At 37.1% G+C, this 22,355-nt stretch overlaps 1 protein-coding gene across 11 annotated transcripts in view; it reads left to right on the top strand.

Moving 5' to 3' along the window:
* Positions 1-22,355, top strand: part of LOC119657894 (protein tramtrack, beta isoform) — a 500,286-nt gene that overhangs the window by 428,807 nt on the left and 49,124 nt on the right. For 2 of the 11 annotated variants that reach the window (XM_038065047.1, XM_038065048.1), the window contains exons 7-8: positions 1,339-1,996; positions 11,017-14,866. The exons of 8 other annotated variants lie outside the window; for them this stretch is intronic. In XM_038065047.1, the coding sequence (XP_037920975.1) occupies positions 1,339-1,996; positions 11,017-11,165 (807 nt within the window). In that variant the 3' untranslated portion in view covers positions 11,166-14,866. Of the gene's footprint in view, positions 1-1,338; positions 1,997-11,016; positions 14,867-22,355 lie in introns of those variants that run through there. One more of the 11 variants, XM_038065049.1, reaches the window with a different exon arrangement.

Below are 22,355 nucleotides of genomic sequence, written 5' to 3'. Positions count from 1 at the left end.
ATTATGTCTCCATTTTAATTTTTAAAATTCGTCAATTTATTTTCCACATAGTTTTACAGAAAACCTACATTTAATTGTTATAAATTTAATTATTTTCCTTATTGTCAAGAAGTTGATCTACGTTTTTTGGAAATGGCTGTGCAACATGTTGATATATATTGTTTTTACGAATAAGATAATGTTATATTCTTTAAATTATTTCAATTGCAACATGCATACTCTACCACGATCAAGATGAATCCATTAAACAAATTTTGTTTCAAAAGAATTTTACGTTTGTTTTGTTGACTGTTTATTTCGTTTCTCATTGTTTTGTTGATGTGATAATCAACGGAAAAAAGAGTGCTATTTGTAAAGAAAAGAATCAAAGTGGAAAAACTTCTTGAAAATATTTTATCTATTCGCTACACAAAAATTATCTTTCTTGCTTACGACAAGACATTTTTATTAAAATGCTATACAATTTTTCTGCTCATACTATCAATTTATGAAAAATACACAACAATTTCGCTCTTTTTTCAATAAAAATTAAGATTATAAGTAAACTCCTCAAAATTCATAGATATTATTTGTAATGAATCTGAGATTGATATACTTCAAATATGATAAATGAGTGAAATCTCTAATCGGACTATAATAATTAACAAATTGTGACGTCATTCCAGCGCCCGAACAAAAATCGAACTTCAACTTCTTGAAAAATAAATTGAATTGAAAAATGAATTAAATAAACTGAAAAGACTGTGCCAGTTGGTATATTTTCGTGTAGTATGTAAATTTCAAAGCAAAAGGAACTTTACGTATAATTTCCTTCCTTTCTAAAGCAAAACGAACCTTTGGAATTGTCATTTTTTCATTTTCGGACCCTGTTGTATTGCAAAAATAAATTCTCAATTACTTTCACTAGCGAGAAGTCAAGAAAATACATGACAACATTAACAACAGAGAATAAAGCTCTGCCCCTCTTGCTTCGATGATATTTTGGTTGTAACACTTATTTACTGAATTTTCAAATATAATAATTTTGTAGAAATTCCAGAACATATTCGTGAAGGCTTCAGTAGTATTTGGGAAATATTACTGATCGACTCTTGCCACGGATGCTGTTCTGTTGCTAACCTTTTGGAAACGTTAATTTTATTTTTTAATTGTTAGGGGAACGTTTAAATTTTTCTTTAGACTAGAAAATTTGCTTCCAAATATTAGAAAGTCACAAAAAATATATCAAACTAGTAAACCAAATTCGAAACAACAAAAAAAACAAAAATAAATTATTAAAAAAAAATTGCAAAAAAAGGCGAGAAAAGAAGTTGATGTAGATTTTTGTTTGGTTTGCAGGAAGCGTCCGAATCGCCCCACGGTCTTGGTGGTGGTGGTAATGCGGGCGCAGGCAGTAGTGTAACTGGCGGGCCATCATCCCTTGATCAGGGCGGTCCCGTCTATCCGTGCATGTACTGTGGCGCCACATTTCCCCACCAGAGCAAGCTGACCCGCCACATACTTTCGCACTCGCTGGAAACGCTGAAATTTCGCGAAACCGCGCATCTTCTGCATCCGAGCCACATGGCGAATTTATTGCCCCCGCACGAGTTATCGTCACTGCCCCAACATTTTTCACATCGGCAATTACCACCCCCTTTAGAGCCTCTCGAACCGCCCGATAGCGGGTCGATAGATATTAAATTTGCAGCAGCGGCAGCTGCAGCCGCGGCTGCAGTCTCATCGGCTAATGTTGTGCATGTGGTGGGGGGTAATTCGACGGGTGGCGGACTAAGTATATCAGCGGGAGGCGATGGCAGTTCGAGTTTAGGATGTCCATCAAATGATCCGAACAGTGTTGTTTTGTGTAAGTTTTGTGGAAAAAGTTTTCCCGATGTTGCTTCCCTTATCACACATTTGCCGGTACATACAGGTGATCGACCCTTTAAATGTGAATTTTGCGGAAAAGCATTCAAATTACGGCATCACATGAAGGATCATTGTCGTGTTCACACCGGTAAGTATAAAACATATTTATTTCTATTTCACTTGTGTATTTGAAAATAATATTTGCTCTGAACTGAGTGAACTCGTGTCGATTTTGCTAAGAATACCTCAAATCCCTACAGCCCCCGCCCCCTTGAATTCACTGGTTCCACTTGAAAATGTATCCATACCAATTTCACTAAAGTTGTTCCATTCATGTGTCCAATTAATGGACACCGACTTAAGATACTACAAAGCAATTTCCCTTCAAAAATTAGACCAATCCAGTTTGGATGCAGGAAAATGATCCCAATTAACACCAAAAACTACCCAACCTAATCTTCATATAATACGAAACTCTGCACTCCTAATCATGACTAATAAAAGATGGGCAAAATAGCGTCACTTCTAGCAGTCTCGTTCTTCTCCAACATTTCCCAGTAAATGATGCCTTCATAGTCCTGCCGGACACAGATCGTTGTCTTATGGGGATGAAGACCTTGGGCCTCATGTCTGTCCTGGTTCCATACATTCTTCTTCAGCACTTCCCAAATTCAGTGGCAATCTGGTACTTCTACTAGAAATTCCTGTGTTGTTTGATAACTATCTTACTTCACAACGAACGATCTTTATTCAAGTCGGAAGATTAGTTGGAGCGGGAGGTATCGTCTAGGTTCAAATTTCCATTTTTGAACATTTTGTATCAGTCTTTAGCGCTCCTTGCAGCTACGATACCTGCTTCATATACATTCCAAACGCCACTGATCGCTTGCGTAGCTGTTTGACTACGATGAAAAGGGAAGGAGAGAAGATAATGAGAATGATCTTTTTTACCCCCTGGAATGTCTGGCTTAAAAAGTTGAGAACTTTTAAAAACATTCAGTTTGAACATTTGAGGAAGGGACCTTTATAGAATAAGATCCTTCGAATACATACAGGGTGCGGCAGCATAACTTCCTTTTTTCAAAACTCAATAAAAACTATTGTATGCATCGGAAAATTTTTAATTATTTTTTATAATATAGGTACATGTCTAAAGTTTTTATTTACATTGTTTTGAAGATCAAATCTGTTAGGTGACGTCCCCCATTCTCCATACATTGCGTTAACCGATTTCTGGCGTTTGTCATGACTCTTGGTAGCATAGCAGGTGTTATGTTGGCAATTTCTTCTTGGATGTTGGTCTTCAAATCTTGTAGGCTTCTTGGACGGTTCACATAAACACGGGATTTCAAAAAACCCCATAGAAAAAAATCATAAGGGGACAGATCGGGAGAGCGTGCCGGCCATTCCAAATCGCCTCTAATTGAGATAAGGCGCTCTGGAAAGTGTTCCTTCAAAACAGCCATCGATGCTCTTGAAGTGTGTGCTATTGCACCGTCTTGTTGGAACCAAGTGTCCCCCAAATCCAAATTTTCTAGCCGTGGAAAAAAAAACTCTGTAGCATGTTTACATACCGGTCCGAATTCACTGTCACTGTAACCTCATTTTCCTCAAAAAACCAGGGACCAATAATTCCAGCTGAGGAAATTGCACACCACACTGTGACTTTGGGTGAATGCAAAGGCTTTTGATGCAATTCTCGAGGGTTGGTGTCGGCCCAGTAGCGCATGTTTTATTTGTTAAATGAATACTTTCAGACCCTTTTGGTCCAGTTCGAACATCAACTTGTTCACGAGCTTCAGCCCCAGCCAGTGTTCGAAATTAATGCTCGTGTTCTGTTTACCTAGCATGCTGATGATATCGCCATGTTCCGTTCTGCTCAGCTCGGTACTCAAAATAAACTTGTGCCGACAGGCAGAACTTAAAGCTGGCTGTGATTATCTACTGTAGCCACTTGAAGTCAACCTCATCAATGCAAATGGAGGAGCCCATCGCAAAATCCTTGATAGTTAAATCTTGGCTTCGTTCGAGGCTCCAATATTTTTTTCTTCGTACTACCGACACATATATCTTCCGTAAATTAATCAAACGAATAATCTATAATTGATGAGCAAATGGAATGGGCCTCTCTGCTTGGATTCCGAAACTTGGGGGCGGATGGGACATCCTACAAGATTCCGTCCTAGGCCCACTCTTGTGGATAATTATATCGAGCAGAGTACAAACGACATGTCTCCCTACATGCGTGGCCACCGTTGGTTTCACCGATTTCGTTGACGGCATTGAAGTGACAGTTGTTGTATGCTTCTTTAAAGAGGAGAAGATCTGCTTGAATGAAGCAATTTATAACAGGAAGTCTTGGTTGGGGAACCCTGCCCTATCGCTTAGAGAATATAAGACGGAAGTAATACTTATCACTATAGACATTAAAACTCAGATCATACCAAACATTGCCAGCCTGCGCTATAGTATTTACACGTATTGGTTGACCAGGGGGAGTGTTGAGCGACGAAGGCCCAAGACCGACTCCTTATTTCAATTGTGGTTAGGTCGATCCTACCATATGCCGTCTAAAAGTGGCAGATGTATTGGAAAAGAAAGTAAATAGATGAAAAATGCAAGTTAGGTGTGATCGAAGTTTACTCCGAATATGATATACTCATGGAACAATATCTAAAGGAGCACTCCACGTGATAGTAGGGATTATCTCAATTGATATTCTGGTGGGAGAAGGATAGCATCTTTGTGGTAAGTTTATGCCACCAGAAAAGAAACCTGTGAACGCCGTAGGCAGGAGACCTTTGAATAAGCAATTCTAGCCAATAGTGCGATAGACTTAACAAAAGAATTGACTGCTTGGAGTTGCTGCTCCACTAATTTTTCAGCCTATCTAATCTTAGTTTGAAGTTAAGTTTTCCCAATAAGGAAAAGCATTTATTATCTCAATATATTTCCATTATTTTGCTTTTGAGAAACCAACTATAGACGTTCATACCGTTCAACAAATTGCGTTGTCTCTTCAGAAAAAGGTTTCGATACCGGTTAGGAAATAAGAGAAGTAGCAGACTCACTCCAGCTGATAGGTGTTATTGAAAAATTACTGAACAAAGAAATGGCATCGAAATGTGTCAACTTGACGAAAAGAATAAGAGCAGGATTCCAACCTAAAATCGTATTTTCCAGGAACGCATTTGAAGATATTATTGAAGACATGGAACATTGTTTTTGTGTCAATACACATATGTTTTCTCCATGTCTAATCGAGATACCTTACCTCATTCTGTAGAGAGATCATTACACCATTGATTGAGGCCTTATCACAGTTTTGTTGCTTCAGGCTAATAGTGATGTGACAGCACTTGGTTTCCCTTACGCAAATTCTCCATTTTGTAGGCCACTTTTCAATTCGTGTTTGATGGATTACTAGGTTTCTCAATGAGGATCGGTGTGGCTACTTAGAATGACAACGTCATCTGCAAATGTTGAGATTTTCAGATTTAGATCAGTTGGTAGATCCGAAGTATAGATGAAATAGCGTATCGGCCCAAGGACACTGCCTTGAAGAACTTCAACTTGGACGTTGTTCTCGCGAGACGTGAAGCTTTTGTATGGATTTATAACCTGAGAAAAGTTTTCAGAATTTCAGAAATTATATTGAAAACAATTTCTTGATTTGACAAGTTACATCTCCGTTCCACACTTTGGTCACGCTTTGTCCAAGAAAATCGTTAAGCAAGAATTTTTATGTTTTTATTTAAGGATGTGAAGGAGGCCTGAGTCCTTCATTCACTTGATGGTGGATTGAATCAATTGGAAAGAATTTTTCTTTCCCTGTTTTGTGCCCAGAGCTATAGTATAGCACAAATTTGTACAAAAAACGGTTTCGTCAGAGGCAACTCTTCAGACGCTGTGTCAAATCTGGATCTGCTTCGGCCAGGTGAGGTTTGAATTTACTAAGCCATTTTTGTTTTGAATATAATTCGTACCCATGGCGTGCTATGAACTGTATCTGAGGGGGCAGGCAACACCTAGTAACTTCTTCGAACACGCTGCTCCCAGGCCAGAAGTGAGGAAGCGTTTGATGAGTTGCATCTGCCCTGAATGAAGTCGTCGTCTGTTTTTAACATACTTTCTATCATCCATTGCACTCCTTTCCTCAGAGACGATCCTTCGAACCTGCTCGATTGTATCGTGCTTTTCTGGAAAGCCACAGTAGTGCCGAGAAATCACCTTGGTTGCCACTACATATAATATAATTTTTGGAACCAGCAGATTTTGAACACGGAGGATGGTCAGCACACTTATAGCCCTGTAGAATATAATAAATTTAGAAATTATTCTGTTCTCTAATCTTCCAAGCCTTGGAGTAAAACACGAGAAGTAAAATTACGTTGAATATGCGGTTCACTTGGGTGATTTCAATTCCCGGGATCTCCTTTAATGTTTTTGGATATCCTTTATTTAAACACCACCACTGCATTAAGAATTCAACACTCAAAGCGAACCCTATGCCAATATAAAGAATCTACCCCGCAATGAAGGGTTCCCTGTATATCCTGGCATGGTACTTCGTTGGTAGGTTCGCTTGTTAGGCACAGTTCCGAATGGTATGAGTGAAAAGTGGGAAAAAAAGGGAAAGACTTCATTTATCAACTCACATCCATCTTGAGTTACAGTTTCTAATTTAAACGCAAAACGCTCAACAGGAAAGGAGTCTGCCTCTCAAGAGTGAATGATTTGTACAAGCCTTGCCGTGGATAGGACCGGAGAAAAACGGTCATTGCAGCAACCAGACAATGAGCCATTGTTAAGTATATTTGATAGTCAATCTTTCAGTGACAAGAATTAGCAGAGTTCGCTTGATTCCTTGTTCAGTGTAAGCTCTTCAGACAATCAAATTATAAAGCTGTTCGTGCTGAGGGACCTAACGAGCAAAACCAGCTGCTCCTTTAAACAAACTTGCAACTAACAGAAACGCCAGCGACATTGTAGAACATATGAAGGGAAGGGAAGGAGAAATATGATGACAATACTTGTCCAGTTAAAACGTCCTTGTGTTCGATTATTCCACTAAAGAATTCACCTTTCCGTCCCAGGTAGAGAAGTACCTAGGCGAGAGTGAGGAAGTCCACCGGTAGGATCCTTCTGTAACCCTTCAAAAATAAACGACTTATGACACTCCGATGGCCAATTTCATCTGTTTTCACCCTCAAGGCGAGCTAGAAAGTGGTTATTAGTTGCAAACCTCCGTATTTCTTGGAATTTATTTCAAAGGCGAAATACCAAAATATCAAATCTTCCACGATCGATTAATACGCAAAGCAGACTCTGCCCTCTAGGGTAGGACAACATTTAGAGCAATGACACTTTTTCATGAAATGCATATATATATATACATATACTTCACCCCTTAGCGGGGTATAGCGTGGCAACCACACGCACCATCGCTCGCGGTTACTCGAAATGCACTTCGGCTCCCTCACGTCATAGCCCGCAATGCAATTATCGCCCCTTCTTGGTGTGTGGCCTATCCACTGCCATTTCCCTCCTATCTCATCGCATACGAGTGCCATGCATGTTCTTCTTTTGAGATAAGGACGGCGCACAGCGACTGGTATTGTCGAAAGCTTGGCACTTTTGAGTAACAGTAGAGTTTATTTTACATGTACTGCTCTCATATAACTACACAGAAAAAACATTAGCACAGAACAGTCTTAAATTTGAGCTAGCCGCCTTCAGCCAACATCTAGTTCAGTGCCGCCTTCGGCATTTGAGGAAAAATGTTATTGTCCATTAAACTAATCCACGTCCTCCGGACAAGGCAGCATGAAGAACGCCACCGATAACAAGATGAAATAATATCGGTAACAGGATGCAACCCTGGCGGATCCCACTTTCGACTTCAAAATCCCCCGAGATTTTGCCTCGGTACAACTCGTGACATTTGGGACATCTCTGGAATGCCCCTCATACGTAGAGTACTCCAGATATACTCCCTGTTCACGCTATCGAAGGCTTTCTCGAAATCGATGAAGAATAGGTGCACCGAAATTCTGCGCACTGTTCCAAAATGATCCGTAGGGTGTTGATGTGGTCAATGCAGCAGAGTCCGGAGCAGAAACCAGCCCACTCTCTGTCGTTCAAGCTTTCGAAACGTTCTTTAATGCGTTCCAGGATTATCCAGGGAGCACGCAGATATCCCTCCAGTTGTCACACTCAAAACGTGTACCCTTTTTTGAAAGCTTAACGATAATCTCCTTCTTCCACTCTTTGGAAAAGGTGTCGGATTCCCCAGATTTCCGTACGAGTAGAAGCAGCGGATCTCCACTCACTGCAGGTGCAGCGATAAATAACTCTGTGGGGAGACCGTCAAGTCCAACGGCTTTACTCCGTTTGAGTACATTGATGGCCGAAATGATTTCTCTTCTACATGGAGGAGCAGTCCGTATCCGCATGCTACGTTGACTGGCTCTTTTATCCACATGAGGAGGAACTTCACCAGACGTAATGGGATTAAGAACCATGATGAAGTGTTCTTTCCACTTCTTCAGTTGTTCATCATCGTGGGAGAGAAGTTAGCCGTTATCGTCCTTCACAGGACCATCGAAACATTTGCGACCACATACAAGCTCTTTCGTGATATTTTGAAATTAGTGCGATCTGTGGCATCTTCCGCTTCCCTGTCAAGCGCAATAGCAAATTCTTTCTTGTTACGGCGTACACTACCCCGAACTTCTCAGGATTTAGCTCGGTATCATGTTCGAGCGCATTGCTCCCACCACAACTCGCAGCAATCAGTAGAGCCCCTTCCGCTCATCGATTCGCTTCTACGACTCCTCAGTCAGCCAGATCTTATGACGCCCCTTCGGGACGTTGCCGGTGGGCAGTGTAGCACCCGAAAAAGAGTATTTTTGATCGCGGCCCAATGCTAATCGATATTCTCAGGCAGGTTACTCAGTAAATCTGCCTCTCGCAAGATAGCTCTGCCACTATTGAGCGACAGCTGGGTCGTGAAATTACATCCAGAAGACAACTCCTAAATCTACTGCTGATCGCGAAGTGTTCGATCGGATTGCTCGTACGGCGTCGGTCAGTTGAATATCAACTGGCCTCATAGCAGGCTTTGTGCTCGAGCAATGTGCCATCAATGATGATGTGCTGGAAGTTCACAAACCCCCCCCCCCCCATTATCGTTACGGTTGCCAAGACCGTACTTCCCCTTCACGTGACCGAGGAAGGTGTTGTCAAATCCCACCTTGGCATTCAGATCACCCATCACGATCACAATGTCACCTTTGAGCCGCGTTTAATTTCTTGTAAAAAGCATCGTTCTCCACTATATTAGAAGTCTTCTGTGATGCACAGCATTGTACAATTGTGTTGCTATTAACCTGGACCGAAATCTTGCAGATAGAAGTCTATGAGAGACCAGCTCCCAGGTCAAGAGAGCGCGCGTTGCGGTAACGTCAAAGGCAACCCGATACCGGATTTGCGTCTGCTACAACTTGGCTTTGAAGAATGTAAAAGCACATTGCCACCCGTAAGGGAAGTGGGAGAAGAGTTCTCTCCGGAGTCCCACCATCTTACTTCGCTTAGGCCCTAATCATCGTCCAGAAGTTCCATCACGGGATACTAAGCGTTTTCTGGGATAGCTCTGCCCTCTTGGTTGATCATAGTCAACCCGGATGATCATTCTGGCCATACATAATATACGAGTAGAAGTTCGTTATAAATGCCACCGAACCTGGGGCCAAACGTTTGTTTGGTTTTAAGACAGCAGAAGATGGCTTTTTCTGACTTCAAGTTTCGCTTTGATTTGCTCCACGTGCACCTGACTTCTTTTTCTAAATTTTAAGTTACAAGCAAAGTATTATTTATTTCTTTTTTGTTACATAATTCTCTAGAAATTAACGTAAGCCGTGGCCGTGGCCTCCATTTATCTGACTACATTTTTATGCTTTGACGCAATATAGAACTGCCTGAAGAAGAGTTGTGCCCGATCTACGGTGAAGCTACATCCGATGGTGCAGCATGATCCACCTTCCCGTGTTGACACGTGCATACTGTTTATGTATAAAACTCTGGACTGATATTGAATGTACTTTCCGTCTGTAGGCAGTCTTTATTCAGAAAGTCCCTTTCCCAAATCTAATTTCGGACCTAGACTTTTGAGAGCTTATCCACTGTAGAAAAGGGTGTGATGTGGAGCGCACAAACAAGTTACAGAGAGACTTATTAGCCCCAACATTAGTGGTGGTCACCATTGACTTTCTAAAAGCGATCGTGAGAAATCAAGGATGGGAGGTTATTTGTCTATAGACATCTGCCGGCTTTGCGTCTACGAGAGAGCGGTTCCTCAAAAGTTGCCGAGTAGATGAAGTGTTGTACTATCGCGAAGGAGTAAGTTACTTCTTAAAATTAGTAACGTTCGAACTGCTCTATTCATTTGTTGTCTAGGTTCAGACTAGCCAAAGTTTAAGCCAATAGATCGGGATCGGCCCAGATCTGGTTTTTAAATCAATATGTTTGAAGCCAACAACATCTCCAGCCGCTTCCGGTTCACGTGGCACAGGTAAGGCAACATCTGATGAGTTTGCCTCTACCCTGACGACGAAGCCATGAGCAAATGTGTCCTTGGCCCTCACTTCTGCTGATTGTGGCTTCTTCTGCAATTGCATGCCTTAATCGTAGAAATTTGTTGGCAGTTGAGATTAACGATGATAGATGACTCGGTTGCCTATATAGGGTCGAAATCTATAAGCGATATCATGACCGTCTGGTTTTGGGCAAAATCCGATGGCGTAAGCCAGGACGCCAGACAGCTTTTGGGGATATCGAATTGGTGGTCCTCGGCGCAAAACTGAGACATCTGGGGTCCCTTATTAATGCAGGCCTAGACCCGATGCCAGTTGTTACGCCGTTGATGACAACGATGTAGCTTATTCCAATCCTACCCCCTAAGATCAATCCACTTTTCAATTGAAACTTATAGCATGAATGTACTACGTTATTCCTAAAATTTATTTGATTGAAATACGGTGCCATTTTATATATTTGGTGCCGTTGGAAAATTTCGGGAGTCTGAGCAAATATTATTTTCAAAACATGTAGGTGAAGTTACAGTTATATTTTAGATCAGATCAAATTTTATTGATATTTACTTTTCAGGCGAAAGACCCTTTCGATGTAGTATGTGTGGTAAAACGTTTTCTCGATCGACAATATTAAAAGCTCACGAGAAAACCCATTTTCCGAAATACGTTCGAAAATTTCTATCACCGAGTCCTATCGACACAAAAGATGAATTGCCGCAATAGTAAAAAAATGTAGGATAAAAATTTAATTAGGGCAAAATAATAATGTAATAATATATATAATATAATTGTGAAAATGATAATATATATAAAAAGTAAAGCTGTGTTTTTTGTAAGATGGAAAATATATAAAAGATAAATTCGAGTATATATTTTTTCTGCGTGATAGAAAGAATGAAATTCTGTAAAACGGTAAATAAACAAAAAATACATAAATACACCAACATATTATATTACATACTATGTGCTAGTATCTATCATGTAATGAACACACTCAATTCGCTCTTTTCGTTACACACACTATATAACACAATAAAATAGAGCTTAAAACAAAAATAAAATGATTTCAATAATTGCTGGCAGACAACCCAACATCAATGAACATCTGCGATTTATTTAAATTTATAATAATTACACAAATTTAGGTTAGGATGTCAATTTTTGAGCAAGAATATGTCATTGTAATTGTTTTATTTGAATTTAAATTCATAGAATACAAACAAAAGTGAAATTTTCGAATTCAATAACAGAAACGTTGACTGAGTTCAATCTAGAATTTTTTTGTCTCTAATTTGCAGAAACTTTGCCATTACTTACCATGAATAGGCAAGAATAATTCTTGAATTGGTGCTAAATACTTATATAATTTATTTTTTTCAAAGGGCTGTAGAATACTCCACAACGCTTTCATATCAACCAAGCAGTAGATTTTTCGTTTTCAAAAAAAAAACGTTTGAATTCTGGTTCGAAATTATTACATATATTATGTGAAAATAAATATCACTCCCAAATTTTTCCTGAAAATCACAAAATTTTCATATTATTCATGAACCAGAATGAACAATGATATTTATATTTTTCACCATGGTTTAAAAAGAAAACGAAGTGAAAGAAGTATCTAATGCGACGTGTATAAAATTGATTAATCTTAAATAAATATATGAAATATGAAGAAAATAGATATCTGTGATCTTAACGATATTTACAATTCATTAGTTGATTATTTGAAAATAAAATTTGATTTTAAAATTACTAATTAGATGAAACGAATAACTGAATCAATCTTAAATAATTGTAAGCAAACAGAAATCGTATATTGATGAACTAAGGAGACATATTGGAAGGGTGAAATTGGAGACAAACTTAAAACTTACCAATATAGTTGAATTGAACATCATAAGCTTGATAATCGTCCATGAGACACATATATTTGGAATATCTTTTTCTTTTCCTTCCTATTTTTGATGTTTAAAGTGTAAGTAATTGCACACTCATATTAATGTAAGATCGAGTGCTATATCATTATATCAAACTTTACATAATCATTTGTTGATTTTTACAATAATTCTAAGGTGAACTGACCAATATTTTTCCATGGTTATGTATTTTTTTCGAACCTGTTAGCTGAACAAGAATCTAATATTTGAATCGTCAGTCGGTGCTTACATATTCGTTCCAAATTTTCTCCAGGATTTGCATAGTTGGTCGTTATTCATTTTTGTATAAAATAAAACTAAGTAATACCATTACAGTGCGAAAAATAATACATATAAAATGGAAAAGTATTTGATTAATCACTATCTATTGATATACTATATATTTCAAATTTACGAGCCGCAATATTCTAACCGTGTGCTGGTTCCTACATACTAATCTATCTGAAACCTTGTTTGACCAGCATCACCAATGATACAAACTTCAAGAATTATATTGCTTTTAGATAAAAGCAAAATAAAGTCAGGAAGACCGCGAATTACATCAAAATCGTAGATTGTCCGCTATAACCCCTGCAGTTCAGTTTTATAATTATACAATAGTTTACATTGTTACGTTATTTTTCGTACTTTGCTTTTTAAGTGCAAATACCGCTGAATTTTGAAAGATTTTCGGTGAGAATGAAGGAAAAGATTTAATAGCACAGTTACAATTACCATAGTTTTGTGTTTAAAGTAATAGTTCCAAGAACACCACAACATAGATGCCATTTGAAGTCATCCTATGCAATTTGCAAGAAAACTACACGTTCCTTTCATTTTCAACATTATAATTAATTTCAAATATTTTATTGTAGAGTTTTTTTATTTTTAGATAGAGTATTTTAATTAATTATTCGTGAATTCACACTTTACAGATATTGAGTTGAAGTTTAATTTACGCAACCATTCTTTTTAATCCTTAAATATTTGACAAAGTTTCATTATACCACTAAAAAATTAAGTTGTATATTATTAATGTTAGATTTAAAAATAGTTTTAACTTTACAAGGTAATTACTCGTTAATACTTTATTTCTATCGATATATTTCTTTCTTATTATATTTTATTTGAATGTACATAATACTTTTACGATTTTTCCGTATAAGGTTTATTCTATTATATTCAACGGGTAGTAATTGTGGAAATTTTATTCTGTTTTTGTAATATTTCACGCTAAATCTAGAACTTAAATCTATTTGGATAATATGTACGTAAAGGTCAACTGAAATCCAGACGATCTAAACGGTGGTAAAAAAGGAAAAACACCAAGCATATTTCCATTCTGAATAAGAGTCTTAGTCATGACAAGCTAAATTGTGATTTTAAATTCTAAAAAATTCGTAAATTATTCGTGGAACCATGTATTAGGTAAGACTTAACTATACAAAATTGGACTTTGTAAATTAGAAGTGTTTGATTATAATAAACACAAAAAAAAACATTCAATAAAAAAAATTATTAAAAAAAAAATAAAAAAACAAAAACATAAAATTGGCTGTGATAGCTATAAAATGAAAATTATCTTTCCCATCTATTAATTTCTAATGCGGAAATATAAATCGTGGCGGGATAAACGATCAAATATATAAATTTTTGTTGCATGATTTTGCATCAGTATTATTCATATTTCAAACTTTCATTTTTATTTTTTATCTGCATTGAAAGTAGGAATTTTCTAACTAAATTGGAGAGAGGGTACTACTTCAATCCATCTAAACATTTTCCATCATGGAATTGGAAAATTTGGATCTCATCTGGAACGGGAACGTGAATTCTTTAGATATTTATTCAAAATTGTGATTTTTACCTACTATCGAAGTAAAATTTAAAAAAAATTGAAATATTATTGAATTGATGCAAATATAAAAGTATAATTCCACAATTATTATCCGTTTTACTTTCAATTGTGCTTAATATCTTATTTTTTATAAATTATATTATATTGTATTTTGTGCGATACTATCTTAGTTGGAATCATTGCAATCATTGGCTGAGGAACGATATACAAATTTCGTTCACGTTTAAAAAATAAAATAAAAAACATTCCATAAAAATTATGAACCCATTTAATGAAAAGTGTGAGCTAATGATATCAGATTATATTTATATTCTTTACAAACCGTAGAAGGTAATCATGCTCGATGACATATTTGTACCAAATTCAAATGTCATCTTACTTAAAGTTTAGATTTTCTTTAGCAGATATTAATATCAAAGCTCTTATGAATGAAATATGTCTTATGTGAATTGGAATATTATGTTACAATTTTGACAAACACTTTTGTTTCGTTTGTCGTTTACATAGTTTCAATTATTATCTAGGGAAACATAAATTTAATTTAATTACAAACAATTATGTTGATGAATTTAATATTGTTTCAAAACAATTTACAAAACAAAAATAGTTTGAATGAATTATTTGGAAAAATACATATTTTATTTCTTCATTTCAAATTCGTGTTGTTTTCTATATATTTGGCTTTTTATATTTTAAGAAAATCATGCTCACATTAGCATTCATATAAATCTGCTTGTTAAATTCATCAGCTTTTTACTTTCACTTTTATATTTTTTCGATTTCTTCTTACACCAACTAACAACAGAAAAACTTCACAACAATTTCCACGTCATGAATCATTTCACTACTAACTGAAACTTTAGTTTTCATGGTATATATCATGGCTTAAGAGATTTAAATTTAACATGCAGTGCTGATTATAAGAATATTCCAAAAACTATGCACTGAAATTTCAACTATGGATTATTGAACAGATCTCCGCACTTGAACTCATCATTCACATTATTTTACCATTGATTTATCGACCGTTTCCGGGCACTGAAAAATCTCCATTCAAAGGTTCTATTTTTTGCCATAAAGGAATAACTTTCTTCCCTAGCTGTTCATTTCTCCTCTTCAAATCATCGACTTCCAAATTTAGAATTATCAGCTTTATGGATTGAAGATTAATTTTATTATTTTTGTATTAACTGATAAAGGTAATTACTCGGGTGTCAAAAATTATAGCACTTTCTCACGTAATAAACCTGCTTTTGTTGGTAACCAGGAATGATATCAAGTTCTGCTCTTTGGTATGGCTAGGCTCCCCAGAATTTCTACGATAAAACTTGATATTTTCATTCGTAGACACCACTACGCTTGTGTTATTTATATATTATTATTATAATGATAAAGGAGGAGGGTTGACAGCTTTAATGAAAAAAAATTATAAACGTAAAGAAAGCGAAATAGAAAAGATGTTCCCTCTGCTCCATACCTTTACAGTTTGTGTCCCGTTCTCCTCCACTATTCTGCCTTTTGAATTCATCCTCATATCGAAAATTGGGTAGAAAAATTTCATCTGGCGGTTCCGTTTGGTAGCAAATCGTACCTCCTTACAATGCTACACATAGAACGACCGTATTTCGCAATCAAATGATTCCCACTTGACTTCTTTATTTCATACAAGAAGACAGTTTATTGCCTCTCATATAAAAGGAAACTCATTTATCACGAATCATTACCTAAATTCAATTAGGAGAGCATATGGAGCCTAAATCTTAAACCGACAGCTCCGTGTTGAATAAAAAAGACGTTTTTCGAATTGCAAACTATTTTCAAAAAAAGATGAGTAAGTTTACAAAAATTCGTAGCCCTCTGCTTGTCACTTGGAATTACTTTACTTAGATGTTATCTTTGCTTGGCATAATTAAAGTTTGCCTATCACACTCAAAATCAAAATCACCTTTCCACATCAAAGCTGGCCGAGGGAACAAATTTGCAACTGATAGTCGATATCAGCACTCAATAGTCGCCTTAGCCGCTTGTACCAGGAAATATTACGTAGACGAACGCCATACAGCAACCGACATTTATTCTAATTCGTAACATTACAATCTATAATTAAAAGCCAAGAATCTACATTTTCATACACACATGTACCCGAAATCATTTTTTGACCCAAACCTATTCCAAAACCCAGCCCGAAGCCAACCCGAAAACAGTCCAAAACCCAGACCGAAGCCAACCTAAAGCAAATGCAAAGCCAACCCGAAAACAGTAGAAAGCAAGCCCGAAGCCAGCCCAAAACCAGCCCGAAGCCAACATAAAGCAATTCGAAACCCAGTCCGAAGCCAGTCCAAAAGTCAGCTCGATGCCTACCCAAATTCAAAAACTCGGTAGCAAGATGATTTTAGATCGCCCGTATGTCGTAACAATATTCCGCCCACATTCATCATTCTCGATCTCGATATTTTCAAGCTATTAAAAGAAAAGCTTGTCCTTTAGCATAAGGGTAAGAAAAGATATTTCTCATATGCCCGGACGGTAATACAATATCTTACAGCATAAAGTCGCCAAGGATGATAATTCGAGATATATCTGGTAATGACAAGCTTGATGGTAGAGACAATAAGTCCCAGGGCAAACACAGGAATGGCAATCTTTTTGAGTTGGTTAAAAGAGAAAGTTGCATCCGGATCGTTAGAGAGCTCGGCTATCAATGTCGCGGTTCAAATCTATATCGTGACCGAAAGACGGATACCAGTCAGCTTAGGTAACAGGAAGCATGTTGAGAAACTAAGTCAATCTCTAGGTAATGAACTTGTTTAGTGCTAGTATGGGTTATCTTGCCCATATTAGGCAAGCATATGAACAAAAAATGTTAAATTGCCATCCAAGTTTTCCAGAGTCAGCCACTACGGCAAAGGCTCATAAATTAAATTAAATTTTTGAACTTTGGATGTTAAACCCAAAAAGAGGACTCCGTGGACCATAAAGAGTGGGAAGAAGATTTTCTCTATTTGGTCCGGTCCAACATCAAGGGGATGCGGACTTAGGACTCCTTAAACCCTAAACAGACAAGCCGGGAAACCGGAAGCTCGGGGCTTCAGTTATGAAAGGTTTTGTTTGTTTCTTGTGTGAGTATATTTTAGTATAGAACTGTCCCATTTGCACGAAGCCTGTAATGTAGATGCATTTGGCATGTCTGACTACTCACTTTAGTGTGATATTGATATTTAGTACTTTGGGTTTCAGTAAATCACACGGTAAAAACAACTTTGAGCTACTGTAACTTTGTTAGTAATAGTACGATTTTAATCAAAATTGGGGGATGACATACTTCATACTATAATTCTAGAATAAACTTAAGGAGGGTTTCTAGGCAATTTCTCCAAAAAAATTAAGCTTGGGAACCAAATATCGCCATCCACATGCTTGCAAGTGCAACAGGCAAACAAATTTTTCTTGATTTGTGCCAAAAAGCCGATAGTCTATGGGATCGGCTGCAAGCGTTTGCGAATTTACACAACCCAAACCAGACACTCTATTTACACATTTGAATTTGAGATAGCAGTTTGGCAAACGTGTGCATTCGGTATTACATATGGAATGTGTCTATAAGTCAGCCTTTAAATATAAATCAGTAGAAGGGATTTCGTTCTCTTGAAGATCTCGCACTAAAGAAGGGAACAAGTTGTTTCCTAAATACTGTATATGGAGTAATTCAATAAACATCATTTTCTGGATTCCAAAATTACACTACCTACATTTCTTCTTCGATGCTGCTATGATCCAGATCAGACTTTGACTTTCAAGATACCACGTCTTCAGCTGCCTAAATACAACGATCGAGTTCTTCAATTTTGTATGTCTCCTGTTCACTCTTTTGTAGAATATTGGTCATCCATACATCTCTTCGTTGCTACTGCTATTTTTTTCTCCACATTTTATGTTTAGTAAAATTGTGCTCCAGTTTCGTTAGCACCACATGTATTGCTGTGCAAGTGATAAACTTACAGTGTCTAAGTAAGCCCAAAGGATAATACAAAGATCCATGACAACCGGGATTCGGGCCCGGGGCAAAGTGATCAAAAATCTAACGGTCAAGAAAAACAAACAAGCACTCTGGCTCACTGGACCAATTGAATCTTCTCTCCGTTTTCACGGCATATCTGGTAGTTGACCTCCGTGAAATTTGTCTTCTATTAAGTGTTTGGAAACTCTTCACTTTCCTGCATTCTACAGTTCCCTGTATTCTACAAAAATGAATACAGCTGCATCATTAGTTTGATCGCTCTCACGTCCCAGTATGTGGAGGTATTTTTTCGTCCATACAGTTTTTGTTTTAGAATTGAGGTAGTCCTGAGTCCACCACCCAATTGATGACGAACCTGATTAATTGGAGGCAAACTTCCTTTCATTTTCTAGTCCACAGTTTTGCTTCAGCTAGTTAAGTCTGAACGGAACAGTTTTCGTTTTCAATATCATTCACACCTGTGTCATGGTTGTGGATCCATAATATAATATGTTGGGAACCACTTCCTTTTCTATACAAACCTTGTTACAGTCATCATCTGCATATGCAGAATTTCTTCGTTCTTTTTTTTTGTATCCCAATGTGAGGAGCGCAGAGCAAAAGTATTTGTTTTGTATGCTTAAAGGGGGAAACCATATTAGAATGCCTATTTTTCACGTACTCTTTTAAGATTTTTTTAGTGGCAAAAATTAATTGGAATTCAATCAATTTTAGGCATTATATTACTCATCTTCCGAAGAACTTTTGGGAATTTTTGAAAAATTTAAATCCAAAATAAAAGTTATGAATACATTTATCACTCTTAAGTTCGAATGAAATATAGTTATTTATAACAAATACAAATGCACTTGTCGAAGAGACTGATACCCGGTGATTACAAATATGCTATTTGCATAGCGTCACAAAATTACATAAGGACATAAGCCGGCCCTTTCCTGGGCGTTTTAGCCTGAGACTGTACCAAATAAGTGCTCCGTTCTACGCTCATAAAAGGAATTTCGCTCTAAAATTTTCCCAACATATTCTGGGCTAGTTAAGTTAAGGACCCACGCAATAAAAAGAAAGTCGATTCCAAAAACCTCCTAATGGGGTTTCGAAATAGAGTCAAACATATTGTTTTGTCCTCTAGATCTGGATTGAAAAATATGTTGGTGCCTAGTTAAAGAATAGCGTGCTGATAATGGTTTTTCGATAAGGTATCCAAGCACTAAATTCGAGAGTATCATGTCGAGGCCATCGCGTTGTTCTAGTTTATGCGAAACCTCTGGGAAATCCCTCCCCCTCCTTGAATTTTTACTTGGGATTCCCTATTATTCACCAACGTATTCATCATTCGGAGTGCAGTAATAATGGCATGGTCAGTCATATATAAACGGGACTTTTTTAAATAACTTTTCTGAGAACCACATCACTCCAATTGTACTCTTATATTATCACTGATCTCAACACAATATGAAGTTCAAGATTTAGTCGTCAACCCCAACTCCCAATCCAATTGTGCGAAAAAACTTCAACCAATTTCGGGTTTTGTTGGTGTAGTCCCGTGCGCTTGCTGCTACGCTTTGATCACCTATTTCAATTCATACATTGAAAAACCTTTTCCGTCGTCATTATAACATAAGAAAAGCTTCTGGCAAATCACCAAAATGTTTTGTGCACTCATTAACGCAGGTTTTGAAGAATGTTGCATCCCCGATTTGAGCTTGTAAACCAATTAAAATTCCCCAAGGCCTCACTTCTTCATTAATCGAATTCTCTGTAATAATTCATTGCGAAAAGATTAGACATTTGTCTGCTACTTGTAGTCCAGCCTAAAATTAATAGACAAGGAGTGGATAGCTACTCCTCCAAACTACAATTTTCTGTTTTAAACGTATATTATATATTTCGGGAGCGACATACCCCCTTCTTCAGTACAAAGCTACCTACCTACCAAAGCTAGCTTTTTAATAAAGAAGGGGGTATGTCGCTCCCGAAATATATATATATATACGTTCAAACGAAAAAATTGTAACTTGAGGATAGCTACTCCTTGTCAATCCATTGCGCATCGAAATCTTTAAGCTTACTCATTTCTCTAGTATTTATGATATTAAAGTAGACAAAAATTGGCAGCGAATCCAGTAGGAAGACTCAAACGGAATTCGTGGAAAATCCTTTGGGATACAAAATTCCTGTTTATATTTGACTAACCCTCATACGTTCCCATGCAAACTATTGTGAGTTTATTTTAAATCAAGATCAAGAATAACAAACATACTTTTCATCACCTAATTGACCGAGAATATCTAGGCAATCGTAAAGACTGTTCAGTTCTTAAAATTACTCCTTATTTGTCAGTGACTTCACCAATCTTCTCTCAATTACTTTGGTCTGAATCTTATACGACATGCACAGCACTGAATTACCTACGTGGGTATTTCGCCAGTCCAAAGCTACAGGAGATGAATTAGAATTGCCCTTTCTCCAATAGTAGCTTATTAATTGCTTCAGCTTCGCTATATTGTTGGCCTTTCATGACTGCTTCGTTGGTCTTTTTCTGGACAAGTTGATCTGTATACTGTGGTGGATGTTGGTCAGTAATTCCTGCAAATATTAAATCCATACCTTTATGATGCCATTAAAGTTGGTCGTTATATTTTTATCACGGTGCAATAGCCAAGTTTGCTGACCATTAGCCCTTTTATTTGGTCGCCTTGGGTTCGAATCCCTCTTCTTCATGGATGTTTGTATTCGTCCTTGTGCTGTCCAGCTGTTGCAAATATACTACTTGCACAGCATTTAGTGTGCTGATACTGAAGCTGAAGCAGTGTCATTGAAAATCAAATAGGATTGTGTGGGTCGGATGTCAGAGTCGCTGGATTTTTGAGCAACTGTTCTAAGAAATCAAGAGTCATGCTTTCCCATTCAGAAAGCCAATAATTCAGTTTCTCTGCACTTGTTCAGCCAATTTATTCAGTTGGTCAGCATAATCGTTTTGCATATTCAAGTCTCATTCAGAATTTTCAAAATCAATTCAGAATTTTCCAAACTAATTTCAGAAATTCCCAAATTAACAGACTTTTCTAAGTCAATTTCAAAATTTTCTATTTAAAATTCAGACTTTTTCATTCACAATTCAGATTTTTTTTCAATATTTTCCTTTCAAGTTATACTAACTTTTTGTCGCTGAATAAGGATAAAGCTAAGGTTTCCTGAAAAATATATAAGCAACTCGTCAATTTCCTATCATTATTTGTTTTTATGGAATCTCCTCAATATGCTATTTTTTCATGACATCTAAAAATAATATTGTGTATTTGCGACTACAATTAATTACATCGTTTTCTGTAGAACCTCATTAATGCCCACTAACAACCGAGAGGACTTCTTAAATATTAAATTGAAAGTTTCAATTGTGGCTTTCCACAACAACATCAAATACATTAACTTTGAAGAAGTAGTCATAATATAGTGCCCTGCAAGAAGTGGCATCAAATTTAATGAATGTGCATCTGAATGCACATCTGGCAGCTACTGAAGGCCAAAACAGCGCCCCGCTGATAAACTGCATCAAATTTAATGAAAGTGCACATATGGCAGCTACTGAAGGTCAGAACAGCGCCCCGCTGATGAACTGTCACCTAGCACCCATCAACATAAACCTTCTGGTGGCCAATCAAATAGCAGAGGAGTGGAACTCAAATTATCAAAATGACATTCGCTCCAAAGAAAAATTCTTTGCACAAATTTTCCCCCATGTGCCTATAAAATTTCCGAAAGACCTATCCACACAAAAGGTATCACGGATAAAAACTGCCAACAGGATCATGTCAGGTCGCTCCTATAATAAACCATGTCTTAAAAAAATTAAAATAAGAAATGACAGTTGCTGTACATGCAACGCACTGGAAACCTTAGATCACATTCTCTTCAAATGTACTAAGTATATCCAAATCAGAAATAACTTTAACTGGAATAGATCCATCAACTCTGTAGAGCACCTGCTTACAGAGGACCTAAATAAACACCTACTAGAAATTATTATTTTTCTTGAGCAAGCAGAAATAAAACTTAAAAATTTTCAAATCAATAGAAGGTCCAGTAACCCATATCTCTCGTAGTCATGCTGGCAACATAGA

Source organism: Hermetia illucens, chromosome 5 (assembly GCF_905115235.1).
Source record: "Hermetia illucens chromosome 5, iHerIll2.2.curated.20191125, whole genome shotgun sequence".
NCBI classification, from domain to species: Eukaryota; Metazoa; Arthropoda; class Insecta; order Diptera; family Stratiomyidae; genus Hermetia; species Hermetia illucens.
Note: the sequence above shows the minus strand (reverse complement) of the source record. Positions and strands in the feature narration are given on the sequence as shown.